This window comes from Chiloscyllium plagiosum, unplaced genomic scaffold, assembly GCF_037043375.1.
Source record: "Chiloscyllium plagiosum isolate Xiang-an unplaced genomic scaffold, Cpla_swu_hap1 HiC_scaffold_19, whole genome shotgun sequence".
Classification (NCBI taxonomy): domain Eukaryota; kingdom Metazoa; phylum Chordata; class Chondrichthyes; order Orectolobiformes; family Hemiscylliidae; genus Chiloscyllium; species Chiloscyllium plagiosum.
In genome coordinates, this window is record NW_028270157.1 from 77293880 (window position 1) to 77316906 (window position 23027).

At 45.5% G+C, this 23027-nt stretch overlaps 2 protein-coding genes across 3 annotated transcripts in view; both read left to right on the forward strand.

Annotated features, from left to right (window-relative positions):
• LOC148146818 (microtubule-actin cross-linking factor 1, isoforms 6/7-like) overlaps positions 1-19974 on the forward strand; it is a 66035-nt gene extending 46061 nt beyond the window's left edge. Inside the window, exons 9-12 of the mRNA XM_087996940.1 lie at positions 2203-2400; positions 6841-6966; positions 19821-19899; positions 19934-19974. Of these exons, the coding sequence (XP_087853066.1) occupies positions 2203-2400; positions 6841-6966; positions 19821-19899; positions 19934-19974 (444 nt within the window). The remainder of the gene's footprint in view (positions 1-2202; positions 2401-6840; positions 6967-19820; positions 19900-19933) is intronic.
• LOC148146819 (microtubule-actin cross-linking factor 1, isoforms 6/7-like) overlaps positions 19952-23027 on the forward strand; it is a 125837-nt gene continuing 122761 nt past the window's right edge. For both annotated transcript variants that reach the window (XM_087996921.1, XM_087996922.1), the window contains exon 1: positions 19952-19991. In XM_087996921.1, coding sequence (XP_087853047.1) covers positions 19977-19991 — 15 coding nt within the window. In that variant the 5' untranslated portion in view covers positions 19952-19976. The remainder of the gene's footprint in view (positions 19992-23027) is intronic.

A 23027-nucleotide genomic window follows, 5' to 3' on the forward strand; every position in this document is an offset into this window, starting at 1 on the left:
TCTTATGCTGTCTCTTTTTAGAACCTGTGATGTCATTCAAGTCCTTGCCATAGTCTCCGGGTGTCTGTCTGGGTCTCTAGTTTGGATCGGTATTGGTCCTTGGCTGCCTTAATGGCTCTGCGAAGGTCATACTTGGATTCCTTATATTTGAGTGGGTCTCCTGATCTGAAGGCCTTACACCTGATTTTTAGCAGGTTCCGCATGTCCTGGTTCATCCAGGGTTTCCTGTTGGGGAACTCCCAGATTGACTGGAAGATAACCACCAATGCATCTATTATTTCTAGAGCCACTTCCTTAAGCACTCTGGGATGTAGGTTATCAGGCCCTGGGGATTTATCCACCTTCAATCCCCTCAATTTTCCCAGCACCATTTCTCTACTAATAGTGACCTCCCTCAGTTCTTCCCTCTCACTAAATCTTGCATTCTCCAGGAATTCTGGGATCTGATTTGTGCCCTCTTTTGTAAAGACAGAGCCAAAGTATGTATCCAGTTGCTCAGCCATCTCTTTGCCCCCTATTATACATTCCTCCGTTTCTGTCTGTAGGGGACCTATATTTGTCTTCATCAGTCTCTCTCTGTTCACGTACCAATGAAAACTCTTACTGTCAGTCTTCATGTTCCCTACCAACTTACTTTTGTTCTGTGTTTTCCCCTTCTTCATCAATCCCTTGGACCTTCTTTGCTGAATTCTAAACTGCTCACAATCCTCAGACATATTATTTTTCTTGGACAATCTGTATGCTTCTTCCACCTGTATGGATCGGATACCATCTCTAATTTTCTTACCCATTTTACTTTTGTGCCAGACAGGATTAAACATTTGTTGCAGTTTCCCCCGTGCATTCCTTGAATGTTTGCCATTGCCTATCCACTGTCATTCCTTTAAGTGACTCTCCCCAATCTATCAAGACCAACTCACGCCTTTTATCTTCATAGTTTCCTTTATTAAGATTCAGCACCCTAGTCTCCGAATCAACTACCTCACTCTCCATCTTGTTAAAAATGACTATCTTGTTACAGTTGCTATTTGAGGAAAGACATTCTGGCTATTGAGGGAGTGCAGCGTAGGTTCACGAGGTCAATTCCTGGAATGGCGGGACTACCTTACGCTGATAGATTGGAGCGACTGGGCTTGTATACCCTTGAGTTTAGAAGACTGAGAGGGGATCTGATTGAGACATATAAGATTATTAAAGGATTGGACATTCTGGAGGCAGGAAGCATGTTTCCGCTGATGGGTGAGTGCCGAACCAGAGGACACAGCTTAAAAATACGGGGTAGACCATTTAGAACAGAGTTGATGAGAAACTTCTTCACCCAGAGAGTGGTGTGTGTGTGTGGAATGCTCTGCTCCAGAGGGCTGTGGAGGCCCAGTCTCTGGATTCATTTAAGAAAGAGTTGGATAGAGCTCTTAAGGATAGTGAAATCAAGGGTTATGGAGATAAGGCAGGAACAGGATACTGATTGAGGATGATCAGCCATGATCATAATGAATGGTGGTGCAGGCTCGAAGGGCAGAATGGCCTACTCCTGCACCGATTGTCTATTGCTCATCCCCAAGGGGTCTCACACAGCTAGATTGGCAATGATTCCCTTCTCATCACACAGTACCCACTCTAAGATGGTCTGCCCTCTTGTTGGTTCCTCCACATATTGGTCAAGAAAGCCATTCCATATACGTTCCTGGAATTCCTCCTCTACAGCATTGTGGCTTATTTGATTTGCCCAATCTACGTGCAGATTAAAATCATGTGATATTCCCTTATCACATGCATCTCTCATTTCCTGTTCACTGCCATTCCCAACATCACCACTGCAGTTTGGGGAATTCTCTGTATGACGTTGATTCTCCCGCTCCTCGGATGCTGCCTGACCTTCTGTGCTTTTTCAGCACCACTCTCTCGACAGTCAGTAACACCCACATCCCTGAATTAATTTTTAAGAATCTCCATCACCCCCTGGGCTATGACCAGATCAGAAACCCCCCTGATCCAGTGAAGGGTTTGGAGATCCATCACTCTCTCCCTCAGTGGATTGTCTGCTGTGAGTATGAATCATGAAGTGTTTGTGTCTCTGTGACGGATGGAGATATGTTGAACAGGTTAATCATGAGCAGGAGCTGGTGTCTCTGCCTTCAATGTGCACAATGAGGAAGTTTGTTGTTGTTGAACCTCGGGACTGCCATGCCTCTTGTTATACAGGTTCTGTGGAATGATGTGAGAGCGCATGAGAGCACAGTGCAGTCTGTTCACCAAGCTGGTCTCGCACTGCTAACTCCAAACTCCAGAAAAACGGGGAGGAACCTTTCCCATAATCTTCAAGAACTGAATCTGCGATGGGAGCGTGTGAAATATCAGACTGAACAGCAAGTGCTGGAGCTGGAGACCACTGTGAGTCAGGTATGGAGTAAAGACAGAGTGAGTGAGGGAGGGACTGAGTCAGTGTTGGGAGGGACTGAGTCAATGTTGGAAGGAACTGAGTGAGTGATGGAGGGACTGAGTGAGGGACAGAGTGAGTGATGGAGAGAGGGGCTGAGTGAGGGACAGAGTGAGTGATGGAGAGAGGGGCTGAGTGAGGGACAGAGTGAATGAGAGACAGTGAGTGAGGGGATGGAATGAGTGAGTGAGGGACAGAGTGAAGTGGGGGACAGAGTAAGGGTGGGACAGAATGCACGTAATAGGCTAGTTAATGAATTAGTTAACGATTTAGTTTAAATATCACAGTCTAAGGTAATATTAATTGATAAGTCACAAAAATGGATGAATAAATGGAATCCATGAGGTAGGGTCTTTGTTGTCAAAATATTGCAACATGGGCATCCTTATCAAAAAAGACTGTTTCAGTTTGATTTTTATCTCCACACAGAAACAGAGGGATGGGGAGCAGGAGTAGGCCACTCAGCCCTGCTCCACCATTCCATATGATCACGTGACTCAGTCTCCTCTTCCTGCTTTCTCCCCAGACCCTTGGATCCCTTTCGTCCTAAGATCTAAATCTAATTTCTTCAATGTTTGGGCCTCAACTATTTTCTGTGACAGAGAATTCCACAGGCTTACCACTCTCTCAGTGAAGACATGTCTCCTCATCTCAATCCTAAATGGTCACCCCGTATCCTTAGACAGTGACTCCTCATTCTGGACTCCCTGGCCATTGGGAACATTCTTCCCGAATCTACCTTGTCTAATTCTGTTAGAATTTTATAGGTTTCTATGAAATTCCCCTGTCATTCTTCTGAACAAAGAGAACGAAGAACAGGACAGCACAGGAATGGCCCTTCAACCCACCAAGCCTATGCTGACACATGACACCTTTCCAACCTAAAAAACTTGCCTCTATGCAGACCATATCCCTCTATTCCCTGCCTATCCATGCATCTGTCAAGATACCTCTTAAACATTGCTCCTGTACCCGCCTCCACCACTGGCTCTGGCAGCACATTCCAGGCACTGACCACTGTCTGTGTAAAAAAACACTTGCCTCTCATCTCTCCTTTAAACTTAAACTCATGTCCCTCTTTCCAACCTGAGAAGCAGACTCTGATGATCCACCCTATATAATATTAAATACTTCCATCAGGTCGCTCCTCAGGATCTGATACTCTATTGAAAACAATCAAAGTTTATCCAACCTCTCCTTCTAGCTAATACACTCCAATCCAATTAACATCCTGGTAAACCTCTTCTGCACCGTGTCCAAAGCCTCCACATCCTTCCTATAGTGTGGGGAGCAGAACTGCACACAGTACTCCAGATGTGGCTTCACTGAAGTTCTATACTCAGTGTAACTGATGAAGGTGAGCATGCAGTAAGCCTTCTTTACTTCCTTAACCACTTGTGTTGCTACTTTCAAGGAGCTATGGACTTGCACCCCAAGATCCCTCTGTATATCAATGCTCCTCAGGGTCCTGCCATTTACTGTATGCTTGCCTTTTGCCTTTGACCTCCCAAAATGCATCACTTCACACTTGTCCGCATTAAACTCCACCTGCTATTTCTCCATCCAACTTTCCAAACGATTTCTATCCTGTTGGATCCTTTGACAGCTCTCCTCTTTATCCACAACTCTACCCATTTTTGAGTTGTCTGTAAACTTACTAATCAGGCCATCTCGACTTCCATCTAAATCGTTTATCAATACGACAAACAACAGAAGTCCCAACATCCAGATTCTTGCAGAACACCATTGATCACAGTCCTCCAGTCAGAGAAACATCCCTCCACAACCACCCACTGTCTGCTGGGAGAAAGTGAGCACTGCAGCTGCTGGAGATCAGAGTTGAGAGTATGATGCTGGAAAAGCGCAGCCGTCAGGCAGCATCCAAGGAGCAGGAGAAGCTCTTCATTGGGAATATGGGGTGGGACCCAAGGCGGTTGAGAGTTAAATGGGAGGTGGATGGAAGGTATCTGGGAATGCAATAGACTGATGAAAGTGGGGGTGGAGGGTGGAAGATGACACATTCTTCCTCCAGGTGGCTAGAGGTGTGGGCACAGGTTTTACACCTCAGCGGTGGCAGGGGAAGGTGCCAGGAGTGGAGGGTGGGTTGGTGGGGGACGTGGATCTAACAAGGGAGTCGTGGAGGGAATCATCTCTGCAGGTTGCAGATAGGGGTGGGGAGGGAACTATATCTCTGGTGGTGGGGTCTGTTTGTAGGTGGAGGAAATGGCAGCAGATGATATGTTGTATTATCCTCCGCCAAGGGCATGCAAGTCCTGGGCCTCCTCCCCTGCCAAACGCTAGTCACCCAATGCTTAGAGGAAGACTACCTCATCTTCTGCCTTGGGACCCTCCAACCCCAGGGCATCAATGTAAATTTCACCTGTTTCCTCATTTCCCCATCTCCCACCTTATCCCAGATCCAACCCTCCAACCCAGCACCGTCCCTTTGACCTGTCACACCTATCCGCTCCACTCTCCTCTCTGACCTATCATCACCCGCCATCTCCATATCACTTTCCCATCTACCTTCCCCCCCAGCCCCACCCCCCTCCCATTTATCTCTCAGCCATTCCTGATGAAGGGCTTATGTTCGAAATGTCAACTCTCCTGCTCCTCGGATGCTGCCTGACCTGCTGTGCTTTTCCAGCACCACACTGTTTGACTCTGTCTGCTGTGGCCAAGCCAATTTTGTATCCAACTCACCATGTATCCCATGTGACTTAATCTTCTGCATCAGCCTACCTTGAGGGATCTTGTCAAACACTTTTCATGTGGATAACATCCCTGGCCTACTCTCACCAATCACCTTTGTCACTTCCTCATGCTCCTTTATTGCATGTATCTCAAATTTCCTCTTTCCTGACATCACACCTACTGTTTGGCGACCTAATCAAACTATGCTTTTCCAAGTGATGCCACCCACATTGTTCTCTTGGTGTTTCTCACCTCTCCTCATACAGATTCCACATTGTCAGAGTTAATCTCCTTCCGCCCTATTGAATTAATTTCCTCGAAGCAGCCATGCAACTCCACCTGCTTTCTTTCTCGTCTGTCCTTCCTAAATTCTGAATACCTCTGGATAATCCGTTCCCATCCCTGGTGTCTGTACTGCCACATCTCAATAATCCCAGCTGTATCAAAGAGTCATAGAGATGTACAGCATGGAAACAGACCCTTCGGTCCAACCCGTCCATGCCGACCAGATATCCTAACCCAATCTAGTCCCACCTGCCAGCACCCGGCCCAAGTCCCTCCAAACCCTCCCTATTCATATACCCGTCCAAATGCCTCTTAAATGTTGCAATTGTACCAGCCTCCACCACATCCTCTGGCAGCTCATTCCATGCACGTAGCACCCTCTGTGTGAAAAAGTTGCCCCTTAGGTCTCTTTTATATCTTTCCCCTCTCACCCTAAACCTATGCCCTCTAGTTCTGGACTCCCCGACCCCAGGGAAAAGACTTTGCCTATTTACCCTATCCATGCCCCTCATAATTTTGTAAACCTCTATAAGGTCACCCCTCAGCCTCTGATGCTCCAGGGAAAACAGCCCCAGCCTGTTCAGCCTCTCCCTGTAGCTCAAATCCTCCAACCCTGGCAACATCCTTGTTAATCTTTTCTGAACCCTTTCAGGTTTCACAACATCTTTCCGATAGGAAGGTGACCAGAACTGCACGCAATATTCCAACAGTGGCCTAAGCAATGTCCTGTACAGTGTAGGCCCTAAAAATGAACAATAACTGAGGGAACCTTTTAAATGCAGATTCTTGATTTTCTCTTTACAACTTGAGAGACACTGAATTTAAAAGGACATTGACCAATGGAAAGCAAGAGGAACAAAAGCACTAAAATCACTGAAAGAGACAAAACAGCTCAATAACACATCTGATTCCATTTGTTTTTACTCGTTCCAAACGTTTACGCTGGAATCTCTGTCTTTTTCCTTTTCCCTGAAATGTCTGCTCTGTCTCCTTTTCCTCTTTTAAGTTCCAGCCTTCTTGTTTCTAGTTGTCTATCCTGTTCAAAATTAAGCATTTAATTTTCATTTCCTGCTTCTCAGCCATCTCATCTGCAATCCCCTCCAATTTAATTGACTCATTATCTTGTTTGCTTTACTGTTCTTCCAATTTCAAATGCTGTGCTATCATCTCAGTTACATCTGCCACCGTAGCTCCTACTTTTAACACTAACTGCTCTACCAACTCAATTAGTCCATCCTTGAGTTACTTTTGCTCAGTCACTTCAAGATAACTCTTCCTTTTCCAGAAAAGTCTGGGTAACTGCTGAACTTGTTTGGTTTAAAAATACATAAAGATCCTGGTATATCTCCTTACATCTTTTTCCAACATTTCCATGTTCACTATTCCCCCCCCAAATGGCCTAATTTATTTGTTTGGATGTTTAGGCGCAGAAGCTAAACCAGGAAATACAAGGCCTTTTGCTGTGGATCGATGAAGTTGAAGGACAATTGTCTGCAAATGGACTTTGCGAAGCAGCTCAGACAGCTCAGGAGAGATTCCAGCTTCACCTGGTGAGTAATGAGGCTTGTGGGCTCAGAGCTCAAAGCTGCTGCTAATGTGTCAGCCCAGGGCTGGGTCAGGCCTGTCAGGATCCCTAACTTCACACTAAAACCTCCCCGAAAATCAACTCCCACTTTTTCGACTTTACAAGGGGACTTCACGTTTAAAAAGTATAAAAGCAAATTAACGTGGATGCTGGAAATCTGAACAAAAAAACAGAAATTACTGCAGGAAGCCAGCGAGTCTGGCAGCCTCTGTGGAGAGAAAGCAGAGTTAACATTTCTAATTCAACATTCTGAGAAAGACTCGTACTAGAAATAACTGTGTTTCTGTCTCTCTACAGATGCTGCCAGACCCATTTCTGTTTTCATTTTTAAAACTTACCTACTGTGACTCCGAAGGGAAGGGGGAGAAACAGGAGAGCGATAGTGACAGATCTAATGGTTCGAGGAACAGACAGGAGATTCTGTAGTCACAAGCGAGACTCCTGGATGGTATGTTGCCTCCCAGGCACCAGGGTCAGGGATGTCTCAGATTGATTTTTAAGGGGTAAAGAGAACAGCCAGAGGTTGCCACCCGGGTTGATCGAGTTATTAAGTAGGCAGATGGTGTGTTGGCGTTTATTGGTGGAGGGATTGAGTTTCAGAGCCACGAGGTCATGCTGCAGCTGTACAAAACTCTGGTGCAGCCGCTCTTGGAGTATTGCGTACAGTTCTGGTCACTGCATTATCGGAAGGATGTGGCAGCTTTGGAAAGGGTTCAGAGGAGATTTACTCGGATGTTCTTATGAGGAAAGGTTGAGGGACTTGAGGCTGTTTTCGTTAGAGAGAAGAATGTTGAGGGGTGTTAATTGAGACAGATAAGATGATCAGAGGGTTAGATAGGGTGGATAGTGACAGCCTTTTTCCTCAGATGGTGATGGCTAGCACGAGGGGACATAGCTTTAAATAAAGGGGTGATAGATTTAGGGCAGATGTCAGAGGTAGTTTCTTTACTCAGAGAGTAGTAGGGTAGTGGAATGCACTGCCTGAAACAGTAGTAGACTCGCCAACTTTAAGGACATTTAAATGGTCATTGGATAGACATTTGGATGAGAATAGAATAGCGTAGGTGAGGTGGGCTTCAGATTGGTCTCATAGGGCAGTGCAACATCGAGGACCGAAGGGCCTGTACTGCGCTGGAATGTTCTATGTTCTAAGTTGTGGTACATATCGGTACCAATGACAAAGCTAGGGAAAGGGATGAGGACCTGAAAAGTGAATATAGGGAATTAGGTTGGAAGCTAAAAGGCAAGATGAGCAGAGTAGTGATCTCAGGATTGCTACCGGTGCCATGGGCTAGTGAGGCTGGGAAGAGAAAGCGAGTGCAGCTGAACATGTGGCTGCAGGGATGGTGTAGGAGGGAGGGCTTCAGATATGTGGATCATTGGGATACCTTCTGGGGAAGATGAGACCTGTACAAATTGAATGGGTTGCACCTGACCTGGATGGGCACCAATATCCTGGATGGGAGGTTTGCTAGAGCTCTTCAGGAGGGTTTAAACTATATTGGCAGGAGGATGGGAGCCGGAGCTATGGATCAGAGGATGAGGTAGCTGGTGAACAGGCAGATACAGCGTGCAGACAGTCTGTGAGGATGGATAGAAAGTTGATCGGGCAATGTTGCAGTCAGCGTGGTGGGTTGAAGAGTGTCTATTTTAACTCAAGAAATGTCAGGAGTAAGGGTGATGAACTTGGAGCTGTGATGTTGTGGCCATTACTGAGACTTGGATTTCACAGGGGTAGGAATGGTTGTTGGATGTTCCAGGATTTAGATGCTTCAGGGAGGGAGATAAAAGAGGTGGGGGAGTGGTATTGCTAATTAGGGATAGCATCACAGCTGCAGAAAGGGAGGTTGGCAAGGAGGGCTTGTCTACAGAGTCAGTATGGGTTAAAGGCAGGAACAGGAAAGGAGCAGTCACTTTGTTGGGAGCTTTCTATAGATCCCTCAATAGCAACAGAGACATGGAAGAACAGATTGGGAGACAGATTTTGGAAAGGTGCAGAAGTAACAGGGCTGTTGTTACGGGTGACTTCAACTTCCCTAATACTGATTGGAACCTCCTTAGTGCAGATAGTTTGGATGATGCAGATTTTGTTAGGTGTGTCCAGGAAGGATTCTTAACTCAATAGGCCAACTAGATGGGAGGCCATATTGGATTTGGTGCTTGGCAACAAACCAGATCAGGTGTCAGATCTCTTGGTGGTAGAGTATTTCGGTGATAGTGATCACAACTTCCTGACCTTTATTGTACTCATGGAGAGGAATAGGAGCAGATGGTTTGGGAAAGTATTTAATTGTGTGAGGGGGAATTACAATGCTATTAAGTAGAACTATGGAGAATAAGTTGGGAGCATTGGAGGTGGAGTGGACAGCAAAGAAGGTTACCTCGGATTATAAGGGATCTTGATCAGATGGGCCAATGGGCTGAGGAGTGACAGGTGGATAAAAGCAAATTACTGCAGATGCTGGAATCTGAAACCAAAAGAGAAAATGCTGGAAAATCTCAGCAGGTCTGGCAGCATCTGTAAGGAGAGAAAAGAGCTGACGTTTTGAGTCGAACTGACCCTCTGTCAAAACTTTGACAAAGGGTCAGTTAGACTCAAAACGTCAGCTCTTTTCTCTCCTTACAGATGCTGCCAGACCTGCTGAGATTTTCCAGCATTTTCTCGAGTGGCAGATGGAGTTTAATTTAGATAAATTTTAGGTGCTGCATTTTGGAGAGGTTGAACAGGCTTAGGCTATTTTCCCTGGAATGTCGGAGGCTGAGGGGTGACCTTATAGAGGTTTATAAAATCATGAGGGGCATGGATAGGGTAAATAGGCAAGGTCTTTTCCCTGGGGTTGGGGAATCCAGAACTAGAGGGCAAAGGTTTAGGGTGAGAGGGGAAGGATATAAAAGAGACCTAAGGGGCAACTTTTTCACTCAGAGGGTGGTAGGTGTATGGAATGAGCTGCCAGAGGAAGTGGTGGAGGCTGGTACAATTGCAACATTTAAGAGGCATTTGGATGGGTATATGAATAGGAAGGGTTTGGATGGATATGGGCCAGGTGCTGGCAGGTGGGACTAGATTGGGGTGGGATATCTGGTCAGCATGGACGACAGAAATGTGGAGGTTGTTTAGGAATCACTTGCTGATAGTGCTGCACAGGTCTGTCCCACTGAGGCAAGGAAGGGATAAGTAGGGTGAAGGAACCTTGGATGACAAGGGATGTGGAACATCTAGTCAAGAGGAAGAAGGAAGCTAACTTAGGGTTGAGGAAGTAAGGATCAGACTTGGCTCTAGAGGGTTACAAGGTAGGCAGGAAGGAACTGAAGAATGGACTTCGGAGAGATAGAAGGGGCAGGAAAAAGCTTTAGTGGGTAGGATTAAGGAAAACCCTAAGGCATTCTACACTTACGTGAGGAACAAGAGGATGGCCAGAGTGAGGATAGGGCCGATCAAGGATAGTGGAGGGAGCCTGTGCCTGGAGTTGGAGGAGGTCGGGGAGATCCTTAATTCACGACTGAGAAGGGCCTTTCCATTTGTGAGGGCAGCATGAAACAAGCTGATATGCCCAAACAGGTTGAAGTTAATGAGGATGTGCAGAAAAATTTGAAAAACATGAGGATAAATAAGTCCCCTGGGCCAGATGAGATATGCCCAAGGTTACTACAGGAAGCGAGAGAAGATTGCTATGCTCCTGGTGATGATCTTTGTGTCCTCACTGTCCACTGGAGTCGTGCCAGATGATTGCAGGGTGGCAAATGTTATTCCCCTGTTCAAGAAAGGGAATAGGGATAATCCTCGGAATTACATAGAACATCACAGTACAGTGAAGGCCCTTCAGCCCTCAATGTTGCACCAAACTGTGAAACCAATCTAAAGCTCATCTAACCAATACTATTCCGTTATCATTTATATGTTGATCCAATGGCCATTTAAATGCCCTTAAAGTTGGCGAGTCTACTACTGTTGCAGGCAGGTCGTTCCATGTCCCTACTACTCTGAAACTACCTCTGACATCTGTCCTATATGTATCACCCCTCAATTTAAATCTATGTCCCCTCAGGCCAGCCATCACCATCAAAGGAAAAAGGCTCTTACTGTCCACCCTATCTAACCCTCTGATTATCTTCTATGTCTCAATTAAGTCATTTCTCAGCCTTCTTCTCTCTAACAAAAACAGCCTCATGTCCCTCAGCCTTTCCTCGTAAGACCTTCCCTCCATACCAGGCAACATCCTGGTAAATCTTCCAATGCTTCCACGTCTTTCCTATAATGTGGTGACCAGAACTGTACACAATACTCCAAGTTTCATACAGCTGCAACCTGACCCCATGGTTCCGCAACTCAATTCCTCTACCAATAAAAGCTAACACCGTATGCCTTCTTAACAACCCTATCAACCTGGTGGCAACTTTGAGCGATCTATGTTCATGGACACCGAGATCTCTCTGCTCATCTACACTGCCAAGAATCTTACCATTAGGCCGGTACTCTTCATTCCTGTTACTCCTTCCAAAGTGAATCACCTCACGCTTTTCCACATTAAACTCCATTTGCCACCTCTCAGCCCAGCTCTACGTCTCTCTGTAACCTACAACATCCTTCCGCACTGTCCACAACTCCACTGGCCTAGTATCAGCCGCAAATTTACTAACCCATCCTTCAATGCCCTCATCCAGGTCATTTATAAAAATGACAAACAGCAGTGGCCCCAAAACAGATCCTTGCGGTACCCCACTAGTAACTGAACTCCAGGATGAACATTTCCTATCAACCACCACCCTCTGTCTTTCAGCTAGCCAATTTCTGATCCAAATCGCTAAATCACCCTCAATCCCAATCCTCTGCATTTCTGCATTAGCCTACCATGGGGAACCCTATCAAATGCCTTACTGAAATCCAGATACACCACATCAACCGCTTTATCCTCATCCACCTGTTTGGTCACCTTCACAAAGAACTCAATAAGGTTTGGTGAGGCCTGGCCCACCTTTCACAAGGATGCCGACCTTAAAGATGTTCTCCTCCTCCTTCTACAAGGATCTCAGTCAATCTCTCTCTCAATGTACCCCCCGAGGTCACCTACCTTCCCCCCAGCACCACCCACCTCCCATTTATCTCAGCCCCCTTGGCCCACAAGCCTTATTCCTAATGAACTGCTTATACTTGAAACGTCGATTCTCCTGCTGCTCAGATACTGGCTGACCAGCTGTGTTTTTCCAGCACCATACTTTTTGACCCTTCACAAAACTATGCTGACTATCGATAATCAACTTATTCCTTTCTAGATGATTATAAATCCTATCTCTAATAATCCTTTACAAATCTTTGCCAAAAACCGAAGGAAGGCTCAATGGTCTATAAATTTCAGGGTTGTCTCTACTCCCCTTCTTGAACAAAGGGACAACACTTGCTATCCTCCAGTCTTCTGGCACTATTCCTGTAGATAATTACAACATGAAGATCAAAGCCAAAGGCTCTGCAATCTCCTCTGACTTCCAGAAAATCCTAGGATAAAACCAGTCCGGCCCAGGGGACTTATCTATTTTCACACTTTCCAGAATTGCTAACACATCCTCCTAGTGAACCTCAATCCCATCTAGTCTCGTAGCCTGTTTCTCAGTATTCTCTTCGACCACATTGTCTTTTTCCAGGTGAATACTGACAAAAAGTATTCATTTAGTGCTTCCCCTATCTCCTTGGACTCCACGCACAACTTCCCACTACTGTCCTCGATTGGCCCTAATCTTACTCTAGTCATTCTATTATTCCTGATATACCTATAGAAAGCTTTAGGGTTTACGACTTCTCATGTCCCCTCCTGGAACTTCTTAGCTCTCTCTTTAGGTCTTTCCTGGCTAACCTGTAACTCTCCAGTGCCCTAACTGAGCCTTCACGTCTCAATCTAACATAAGCCTCCTTCCTCTTGACAAGAGATTCATCTTCTTTAGTAAACCACAGCTCCCTCGCTCGACCACTTCCTCCCTGCCTGACTGGTACATACTTATCAAGGATACACAATAGCTGTTCCTTGAATAAGCTCCACATTTCAATTATGCCCAAGACCAGTCTGTGTTTGGCAAAGTATTGGAGAGGATTCTGAGAGACAGGATTTATGATGATTTGGAAAATTATAGTTTGATTAGAGATAATCAGGAATGCCTCACAAACCTTATTGAATTTTTTGAGAATGTGACAAAACGCATTGATGAAGATAGAGCAGTGGATATGGTGTACACCGACCCTCCGAAGAGCAACCCACCCAGACCCATTCCCCTACATTTACCCCTTCACCTAACACTACGGGCAATTTAGCATGGCCAATTCACCTAACCTGCACATCTTTGGACTGTGGGAGGAAACCGTAGCACCCGGAGGAAACCCACGCAGACACGGGGAGAATGTGCAAACTCCACATAGACAGTCACCCGAGTCGGGAATTGAACCCAGGTCTCTGGCGCTGTGAGGCAGCAGTGCTAACCACTGTGCCACACTTTTTTTTTTGCCCCTTAGGGCTCTTTTAAATCTTTCCCTTCTCACTCTAAACCTATGTTGTTAAGAAGGTGTATGGTGTGTTGGCTTTCATTAGCAGGGGGATTGAGTTTAAGAGCTGTGAGGTTATGCTGCATCTCTATAGAGCCACATTTGGACCACATTTGGAATATTGTGTTCAGTTCTGGTTGCCTCATTATAGGAAGGATATGGAAGCTTTAGAGAGGGTGCAGAGGAGATTTACCAGGATGCTGTCTGGACTGGACTGGAGGGTGATGAAAGGTTGAGGGAGCTAGGGCTTGATAGAGGTGTACAAGACGGTGAGAGGCATAGATAGAGACTTTTCCCCAGGGCAGAAATGGCTATCATGAGGGGCCATAGTTTTAAGCTGATTGGAGGAAAGTTTAGGGGAGGTGTCAGAGGTAGGTTCTTTACGCAGTGTGTGGTGGGTGTGTGGAATGCACTGCCAGCGGTGGGAGTAGAGTCAGATACATTAGGGACATTTAAGCGATTCTTGGATAGGCCCATGGATGATAGTACAATGAAGGGTATGTCGGTTAGTCTGATCTTAGGGTAGGATAAAAGGTTGGCATAACATCGAGGGCTGAAGGGCCTGTACTATGTTGTACTGTTCTATGTTCTATTCACAAAGCATGCTGCAACACTGTAACGGTTCTCAAAGCAGTTATTAAAGTGTTAAATCTCCTTCTTCATTGTGAGAAGGAATCATATAGTAAACGGGTTAATAAATGAGGTTTTAAGGAATAAAGAAAGGAGTAGTCACACAATTAGGAGTGTATTACAGACCTCCACATAGTGAGAGGGAGAGGAAGATAGATAACATATAAATGTGGACAAAGTTTGGCCTGTAGGAATAAGAGGGAAATAATAGGAGGCGACTTTAACTGTCCCAACACAAACTCTGTTTCAAACAGTACAAGGGGCACTGAGGGTGAAAATATTATGTACTGTGTCCAGGAAACTTTTTAAATGATACACGACAAGCCCTTTGAGAGGGGACACTATTCTGGATTTAGTTTTAGGATAAAAAGATGGACAAGTTGGTGAAGTGACAAAGACTGTTCCCTCCGTGACTACCTGGTCAGATCCACGCCCCCCCCCAACAACCCACCCTCCCATCCTGGCACCCTCCCCTGCCACCGCAGGAATTGCAAAACCTGAGCCCACACCTCCTCCCTCACCTCTATCCAAGGCCCTAAAGGAGCCTTCCACATCCATCAAAGGTTTACCTGCACATCCACTAATATCATTTATTGTATCCGTTGCTCCCGATATGGTCTCCTCCACATTGGGGAGACTGGGCGCCTCCCAGCAGAGCGTTTCAGAGAACATTTCTGGGACAACCGCACCAATCAACCCCACCGCCCTGTGGCCCAATATTTCAACTCCCCCTCCCACTCTGCGGAGGACATGGAGGTCCTGGGCCTCCTTCATCGCCGCTCCCTCACCACTAGACGCTTGGAGGAAGAACGCCTCATCTTCTTCCTTGGAACACTTCAACCCTAGGGCATCAAGGTGGACTTCACCAGTTTCCTCATTTCCCCTTCCCCCACCTTACCCCAGCTCCAAACTTCCAGCTCAGCACCATCCTTATGACTTGTCCTACCTGTCTATCTTCCTTTCCACCTATCCACTCCACCCTCCTCTCTGACCTATCACCTCCATCACCACCCCCATTCACCTATTGTACTCTATGCTACTTTCTCCCCACCCCCATCCCCCATTTATCTCTCCACTCTGGAGGCTGCCTGCCTCTACTCCTGATGAAGGGCTTTTGCCCGAAACGTTGACTTTCCTGCTCCTCGGATGCTGCCTGACCTGCTGTGCTTTTCTAGAGTCTGGGTTCCAGCATCTGCAGTCCTTGTTTTTACCGAGTGTTTTTCCAGCACCACTCTGATCTAAACGGTGACTGTATCAGGGCTAGTGACCACAATTCAGTTAGAGTTAGTATTATTATGGAAAATGACAGAGATAAATCAGGAGGAAGCGTTTTACACTGGATGAAAGCAAATTTTACAAAACTGAGAAGTGACTTGTCTGAGGTCAGAGCTGCTAAAGGATAAATTGGGAAACCTGTAGAGGCTCTAAACAGTGAGATCCATAGGACTCAAAACAGGGATGGACCCTCCAAAAATAAGAATGGTCCTCCACATCAGACCCTTGTGGTTGTCTAGAAAAACACAAGGGAACATATCTATTGAGGGGGATCTTAATTGAACTGAATTTGCTTTTTTGTCACACATACTCAAATGAGTGAAACACCATCTTAGGTACAAGGTACCTAGGTACAGATTCTTCAGTATAAGTGCTCAGGGTAAACAACTAGAGATTAAAAAGTCCAACATTACCAAGCTGAGACACCATACTTTAGATCAGAGTGGCGCTGGAAAAACACAGCAGATCGGGCAGCATCTGAGGCGCAGGAAAATTGACATTTCATCAGGAATCCTGATGAAGGGCTCCTGCCCGAAACATCGATTTTCCTGCTCCTTGGATGCTGCCTGACCTGTTTTTCCAGCACCACTCTAATCTAAACTCTGGTTTTCAGCATCTGCAGTCCTCACTTTTGCCCTGAGACACCACTACATCAGGCCAAGTGTTTTTCCAGCACCACTCTGATCTAAACGGTGACTGTATCAGGGCTAGTGACCACAATTCAGTTAGAGTTAGTATTATTATGGAAAATGACAGAGATAAATCAGGAGGAAGCGTTTTACACTGGATGAAAGCAAATTTTACAAAACTGAGAAGTGACTTGTCTGAGGTCAGAGCTGCTAAAGGATAAATTGGGAAACCTGTAGAGGCTCTAAACAGTGAGATCCATAGGACTCAAAACAGGGATGGACCCTCCAAAAATAAGAATGGTCCTCCACATCAGACCCTTGTGGTTGTCTAGAAAAACACAAGGGAACATATCTATTGGGGAGCGTTTTAAACTGGTAGGGAGTGGGGATGAGGGGGATCTTAATTGAACTGAATTTGCTTTTTTGTCACACATACTCAAATGAGTGAAACACCATCTTAGGTACAAGGTACCTAGGTACAGATTCTTCAGTATAAGTGCTCAGGGTAAACAACTAGAGATTAAAAAGTCCAACATTACAAATTGTAGGAATACATTAGAAAATAGAGAAATTAAAAAGTTCAGTACAACAATTTTTCCAATCCAATCAACCTGGCCCCTAGCCTCCAATCCACACTGGGCCTTGACTCCAGACTTCACCAGGCCTCACTTTGAGGATCGTAAGGCTGGGAGACCGCTCTGGAATCACCTTAAGAATGGAAATCCACACTGAGGCTACACCAAGCTGAGACACCATACTTTAGATCAGAGTGGCGCTGGAAAAACACAGCAGATCGGGCAGCATCTGAGGCGCAGGAAAATTGACATTTCATCAGGAATCCTGATGAAGGGCTCCTGCCCGAAACATCGATTTTCCTGCTCCTTGGATGCTGCCTGACCTGTTTTTCCAGCACCACTCTAATCTAAACTCTGGTTTTCAGCATCTGCAGTCCTCACTTTTGCCCTGAGACACCACTACATCAGGCCAAGTGTTCACCCACACTAAGCTGAGAGACTGCTATGCCAGGTCCATGCTGAAGCCGAGAGTCCAAGTCCGAGGCTGGCAATTGGCCAAGAGCCTAAATGTGTGGTGCTGGAAAACCACAGCAGATTAGGCAGCATCTGAGGAGCAGGAGAATCGACGTTTCATCAGGAATCCCTAATGAAGGGCTTATGCCCAAAACACCAACTCTCCTGCTCCTCGGATGCTGCCTGACCGGCTGTGCATTTCTAGCGCGATGCTTTTTGACTCTGATCGCCAGCATCTGCGGTGCTCACTTTCTCCAATTAGCCAAGAGTCCAAATCGGCACCGAGGCCGGGAATTCAGGACATCACTGAGAAGAAAGAGATAGAAAAAAAGAACATAAAAGAGAAAAAAGAATGACAAAAGAAAACAAAATGGACAGTGGATAAGCTCAGTTGGAAGTGTCAACTCTACCGCCATCTTGGCAAGAAGCTCAAGTATTAGTGAGAATAGAGAGACAGATGAGAATGGTTTGGATGCAAAAAAGGGCGAGTTAATTAGAAAAGGTGGCAACAGCAAATCAGAGAAAGAGGTAAGACTGATAAATTAAACTGCATTTATTTCAATGCAAGGGGTCTTACAGGTAAGGCTGGTGAAGTCAGGCCATCGATGGGAATGTGGCATTGGGAATGCACATTATTCCAGGGACCTAGGTGAGGGAAGGGCAGGACTGACAGCTCAACATTTTGGGTCTTAGATGCTTTTGGAATGTTTGAAAGGGAAGCAAGAGAGGGGGGGAGTGGCATTTTTGATTAAGGAAAATATTACAGCTGTACTTGGAGAGGATATTCCCAGGGGATCATCCAGTGAAGCTAAATGAGTGGATCTCAGAAATAAGAGAGGAATAGGATTGTACTATAGGCCACCTAATAGTCAGTGGGAAACTAAGGAGCAAATATGTAGGGAGACCTCAGATATGTAAAAGTAATAAGGTTGTAATAGTAGGGGATTTTAACTTTCCAAACACTGACTGGAACTGCCAGAACGTTAAGGGCTCGGATGATGAGGAATTTGTTAAACACGTTCAAGAAATTTTTCTTTATCAACCTGTAGATGTACCTACTACAGAAGAAGCAAAACCTGCCCTTCTCTTGGGAAATAGGAAAAGTGACTGAAGTGTTAGTAGGGGAGCACTTTGGGAAAAACAATCATAATTCTATAGTTATAAAATAGTTATGGAAAAAGATAAGCCTTATCTAAAAGTAAAAGTTTTTAGTTGGAGTAAGACATATTTTGATGACATTAGACAGGAATTTTCAAAAATCAGGTCATTCCTGATGAAAGGCTCCTGCCCAAAATGTCGATTTTCCTGCTCCTGGGATGCTGTCTGGCCTGCTGTGCTTTTCCAGCACCAGTCTAATCTTGAGGAATTTTTAAAAGTTGATTGGAGTAGACTGTTCACAGGTAAAGAGACAACTGGCAGGTGGGAGGTTTTCAAGTGTGCTAACAAGAGTTCAGAGGCATTATGTTCCTGTTAGAGAAGATGGGTAAGGCTGATACAAGTAGGGAACAATTGATGAACTAAGATATTGAGGCTCTGGTCAGGAATAAAAAGGAGGCGCATGTTAGATATATACAACTGGGATCAAGCGAATCTCTTGAAGAGTATAAGGGGTGAGGGGCATTCTTAACAGTGAAATTGTAGTGACTGTAACAAGGTCAGCTGTGTGAACATCATAGAATGTGACTTCCCTGACTGGGGTTGTTAATTTGGTCCAATCGGGGAGCCCTGGCTGGCAGATATACACAGCAGTGTCAGACATCCTGTTCACTCTGAGAGTGGGCTCTGAGGGAGCTGGATCAGTGTCCAGGATTCTGCCTGTGTAAATAAAGGGGGGCTTGGTCACAGGATACCAGTCTCTGTGGAGTTACTTCAGGAATCAGGAGGGCTAAAAGGGGATATGAGATGACCTTGGCAGATAAGGATAATTCCAGATAATCCAAAGAGATTCCACAAGTACATTAAGAGCAAAAGTATTCGGGAGAGAATAGGGCTCCTTAAAGATCAACCAGGTCATCTATGTGTGGAACCACAGGAGATGGGTGAGGTACTAAATGAATGTTTCACCTCAGGTTTTTATTGTGGAAAAAAGGCTAGAGAACTTGGGGAAATAAATAGTGATGTATTGAAAACAACCCACATTAAATAATAAATGATTCTGTTGAGGTATTTCTTGCCCCAAGAGTTTTGGGATGAAGATTCTAAAACTGGTTGGGACAGAGTGTCACACTGGTTACATTTGATGGGACAGAAAATTCAACAATTCTATTCTGGGATCAGAATCACCCACTAACTGTACTAACTCACAGCACCAGGGTCCCAGGTTCGATTCCAGTCTAGGGTGACTGTCTGTGTGGAGTTTGCACATTCTCCCCGTGTCTGCGTGGGATTCCTCTGGGTGCTCCGGTTTCCTTCCACAGTCCAAAGATGTGCCGGTCAGGGTGAATTGGCCAATAGTGTTAGGTGCATTAGTCAGAGGGAAATGGGTCTGGGTGGGTTACTCTTTGGAGGGTCAGAGTGGACTGTTTGGGCTGAAGGGCCTGTTTCCACACTGTAGAGAATCTAATCTAAACTATGCAGAAATACCAGCTTTCCTTTCCTAGGTTAAGTCGGGTGAACTGATTGTGGCAATTCAAGGTTTATGTCTCTTTTACTGACACAGCATTTTATTTCCCAGTGGTGTACACTGTTTACCAAAATGTGCTGTTCACTCTCAGTGACTTGTTCTTCACAGGAACTGTACAAAGAGGTAGAATCCAAACAGTGCGCATATGACAGTGTTTACACAATGATGGAACAATTCCTCAATGACTGCAGAGATTCAAAGGGATCAAAGACAGAGCACAGGCTCCACACACTACAGCACAAGTGGAACGCAGTTCATCTGAAAATGCAGGAAAGGAAAGTAAGAGGATATTGCTTTCTGAGTGAGATCGAGAGACTGTGTATGTCATGATAATCAGAGAGAGAGAGATGAGGAGAATATGCAGAATAGAAACACATGGTGAAGGGGTAACATTGGGCAGAGATTGCAGATTGGCTGCTGCAGAAAACAGAGAGTATATATAAATGGCTCTTTATTTGATGGGCAGGGTTGGTGAGTGGAATCTGTGGGTCTGTGCTGGAACCTCAAGGAAGGCATTTTGTGAAAAAGATGTCAGGAGGTTTCAGACAGATATAGAGAGGTTAAGTAAGTGGGCAAGAATCTGGCAGTTGGAGTGTAACATGGGAAAACCATGTACAGTAAAGAAATTTCAAACAACAGATGCTGTGTACAGTTACATGGGAAAGATAGGACCAACAACTCCACAGATCCTGGGATGACAAAGGAGATGGAAATTCAGATAAAGAAAAAAATACTGGGATTATGGCAGGTGTCAGGTAGAATACAAAATTGCTGACCAAGAGGAATACAGATGGTTCAGAGCAGAGGTGGGAAACTGGCTAAGAGAAACAGGTGAAACTCCAAGCCCCTTCACCAAATCCCAGCATACACATTCACAGAGACACATACAAGTGGAGTGGAACCGTGGCACCGTGGTTAGCACTGCTGCCTCACAGCACCAGAGACCCGGGTTCAATTCCCGCCTCAGGCAACTGTCCGTGTGGAGTTTGCACATTCTCCCCGTGTCTGGGTGGGTTTCCTCCCACAGTCCAAAAATGCGCAGGTTAAGTGAATTGACGAGACTAAATTGCCCCTAGTGTTAGGTGAAGGGGTAAATGTAGGGGAATGGGTCTGGGTGGGTTACACTTCGGCAGGTCGGTGTGGACTTGTTGGGCCGAAGGGCCTGTTTCCACACTGTAAATAATCTAATCTAAAGTGTGGAGAATACTGGGCAAACACAGGCCTATGGGACCACTCCACAGGCCCTGAGTGATGGGTTTCTTCCACATTCTCTGATCTCCTTGGTTCCAGATTAGTTGAACTCTTTACTGAAGGCACTGGACAATTGATATATTAGCTATTCAGTCACTGGTTAACAGCAATATGGAGTTGGTTAGCTCAGTTGGTTAACAGTAATATGGAGTTGGTTAGCTCAGTTGGTTAACAGTAATATGGAGTTGGTTAGTTCAGTTGGTTAACAGCAATATGGGGTTGGTTAGCTCAGTTGGTTAACAGTAATATGGGGTTGGTTAGCTCAGTTGGTTAACAGCAATATGGAGTTGGTTAGCTCAGTTGGTTAACAGCAATATGGGGTTGGTTAGCTCAGTTGGTTAACAGTAATATGGAGTTGGTTAGTTCAGTTGATTGGCTGAATGGCTTGCAATGCAGAATAACGCCAACAGCATGGGTTCAATTCCTGCACTGGCTGAGGGTACCATGAAGGACTCCTTCTCAATCTCTCCCCCAGCCTAAAACACGGTGACCCTCAGGATAAGCTATGCCAGTTGTCTTGCTTTAATGAGACAGCACCATCATCTGAACAAAGAAAACATGCAGCCCAGGAACAGGCCCTTCGGCCCTCCAAGCCTGAGCCGATCCAAATGTATTGTCTAAACCTGTCGCCCAATTCCTAAGCATCTGTATCCCTCTGCTCTCAAATAGGTCCCCCCCCTCCCCCCCCCTCCCCCCCTCCCCCCGCACCGTCTCCCTTTTTCCTGCTCTCTCCACCCCTGCCCTTTCCCTCTCTCTCATTCTTCCCCTCCCCTTTTATCTCCACCCCACACCTCCCTCCTCTATCTCTCTCATTACACCCCATCTCCCACTTTCTTCACCCAGAGAGTGGGAAGCCTGTGGAAGTCTCTGCCACAGAAAGTGATTGAATTTAAAATACTTGTCACAAAGCTGGTCCTTTTCTCAAGGATACTGTGTCCTTGGATTCTTTCAGAAGGGTCAGAAAACTCCCCCAGTTCCAAGGTGACTAGTTTGGTACAGAGATGAAAAGGATGTTGAGAGCCCTTTTGTTTCTATGTAAACAGATGAGACTTCAGGCCAAAGTGGTCATGTTTTAGCAGTGACCTGTATAATGAAAGGGGAGTGGTCAGCTCTGTAGCTGAGCAGTTCAGTCCAGAGTTAGTTTGAACTTTAGCTGTGGACTGTATGAACAGGCTGCAAAACCTCTCTCTCCTTCTACCCTTCTAACTTCAACCTGTAAGCATGTGTTCCATTTATACTGGGTTTTAAAGGGAGTTTGCTTATTGGGACTGTTGTGTATATTCGGAACAGCATAATTAAGTCTAGTTTGGATAGACTGAGTTCTGTAGGGGTTCTTTATTCTGTTCTTTGTGTTGCATTGTGTAATTTTGTGAATAAACTTTTGTCTGCTTTAAAGCCTAGTAGTCAACCTAGCTAACTTACTCCAGGACCTAAACAAATTACAAAGTAATGGTCTGGGTTGCCTGCTTAAGAATGTTTTGAGTGGTCTGGCCTAATCCATAACAGATTGAATATTTTCATGAAGCAGTTAGATATAGTTCATGGTACTAAAGTGATCAAAGGGTATGGGAGGAATCAGGGACAGGGACATAGCTGTATTTGATAATCAGCTATGATCATATTGAATGGCAGAGTCGGCTTGAGGGGTCAAATGGCCTCGTCCTTCTTCTATTTTCTATGTTTCAATGAACATTGGAGCAGGAGGCCATTCAGCCCCTCGAGCCTGCTCCATGATTTAATATGATCATGGCTGGTCTCATCTCAATCCCAACCACACCTTCCTGCCCACTCTCCTTAACCTCTCAACCTTTACTCATTAAAAATCTATCTGTCTATCTCCTCCTGGCACTCAAAGGGCTGCAGAGGAGGTTCACTAGGTTTATTCTGGAGTTGAGGGGGTTGGTTTATGAGGAGAGACTGAGTAGACTGGGATTATATTCATTGGAATTCAGGAGAATGAGGGGGAATCTGATAGAAACATAAAATAATGAAGGGAATCGATAAGATGGAAGTAGAGAAGATGTTTCCACTGGCAGGTGAAACTAGGACAAGAGGGCACAGCCT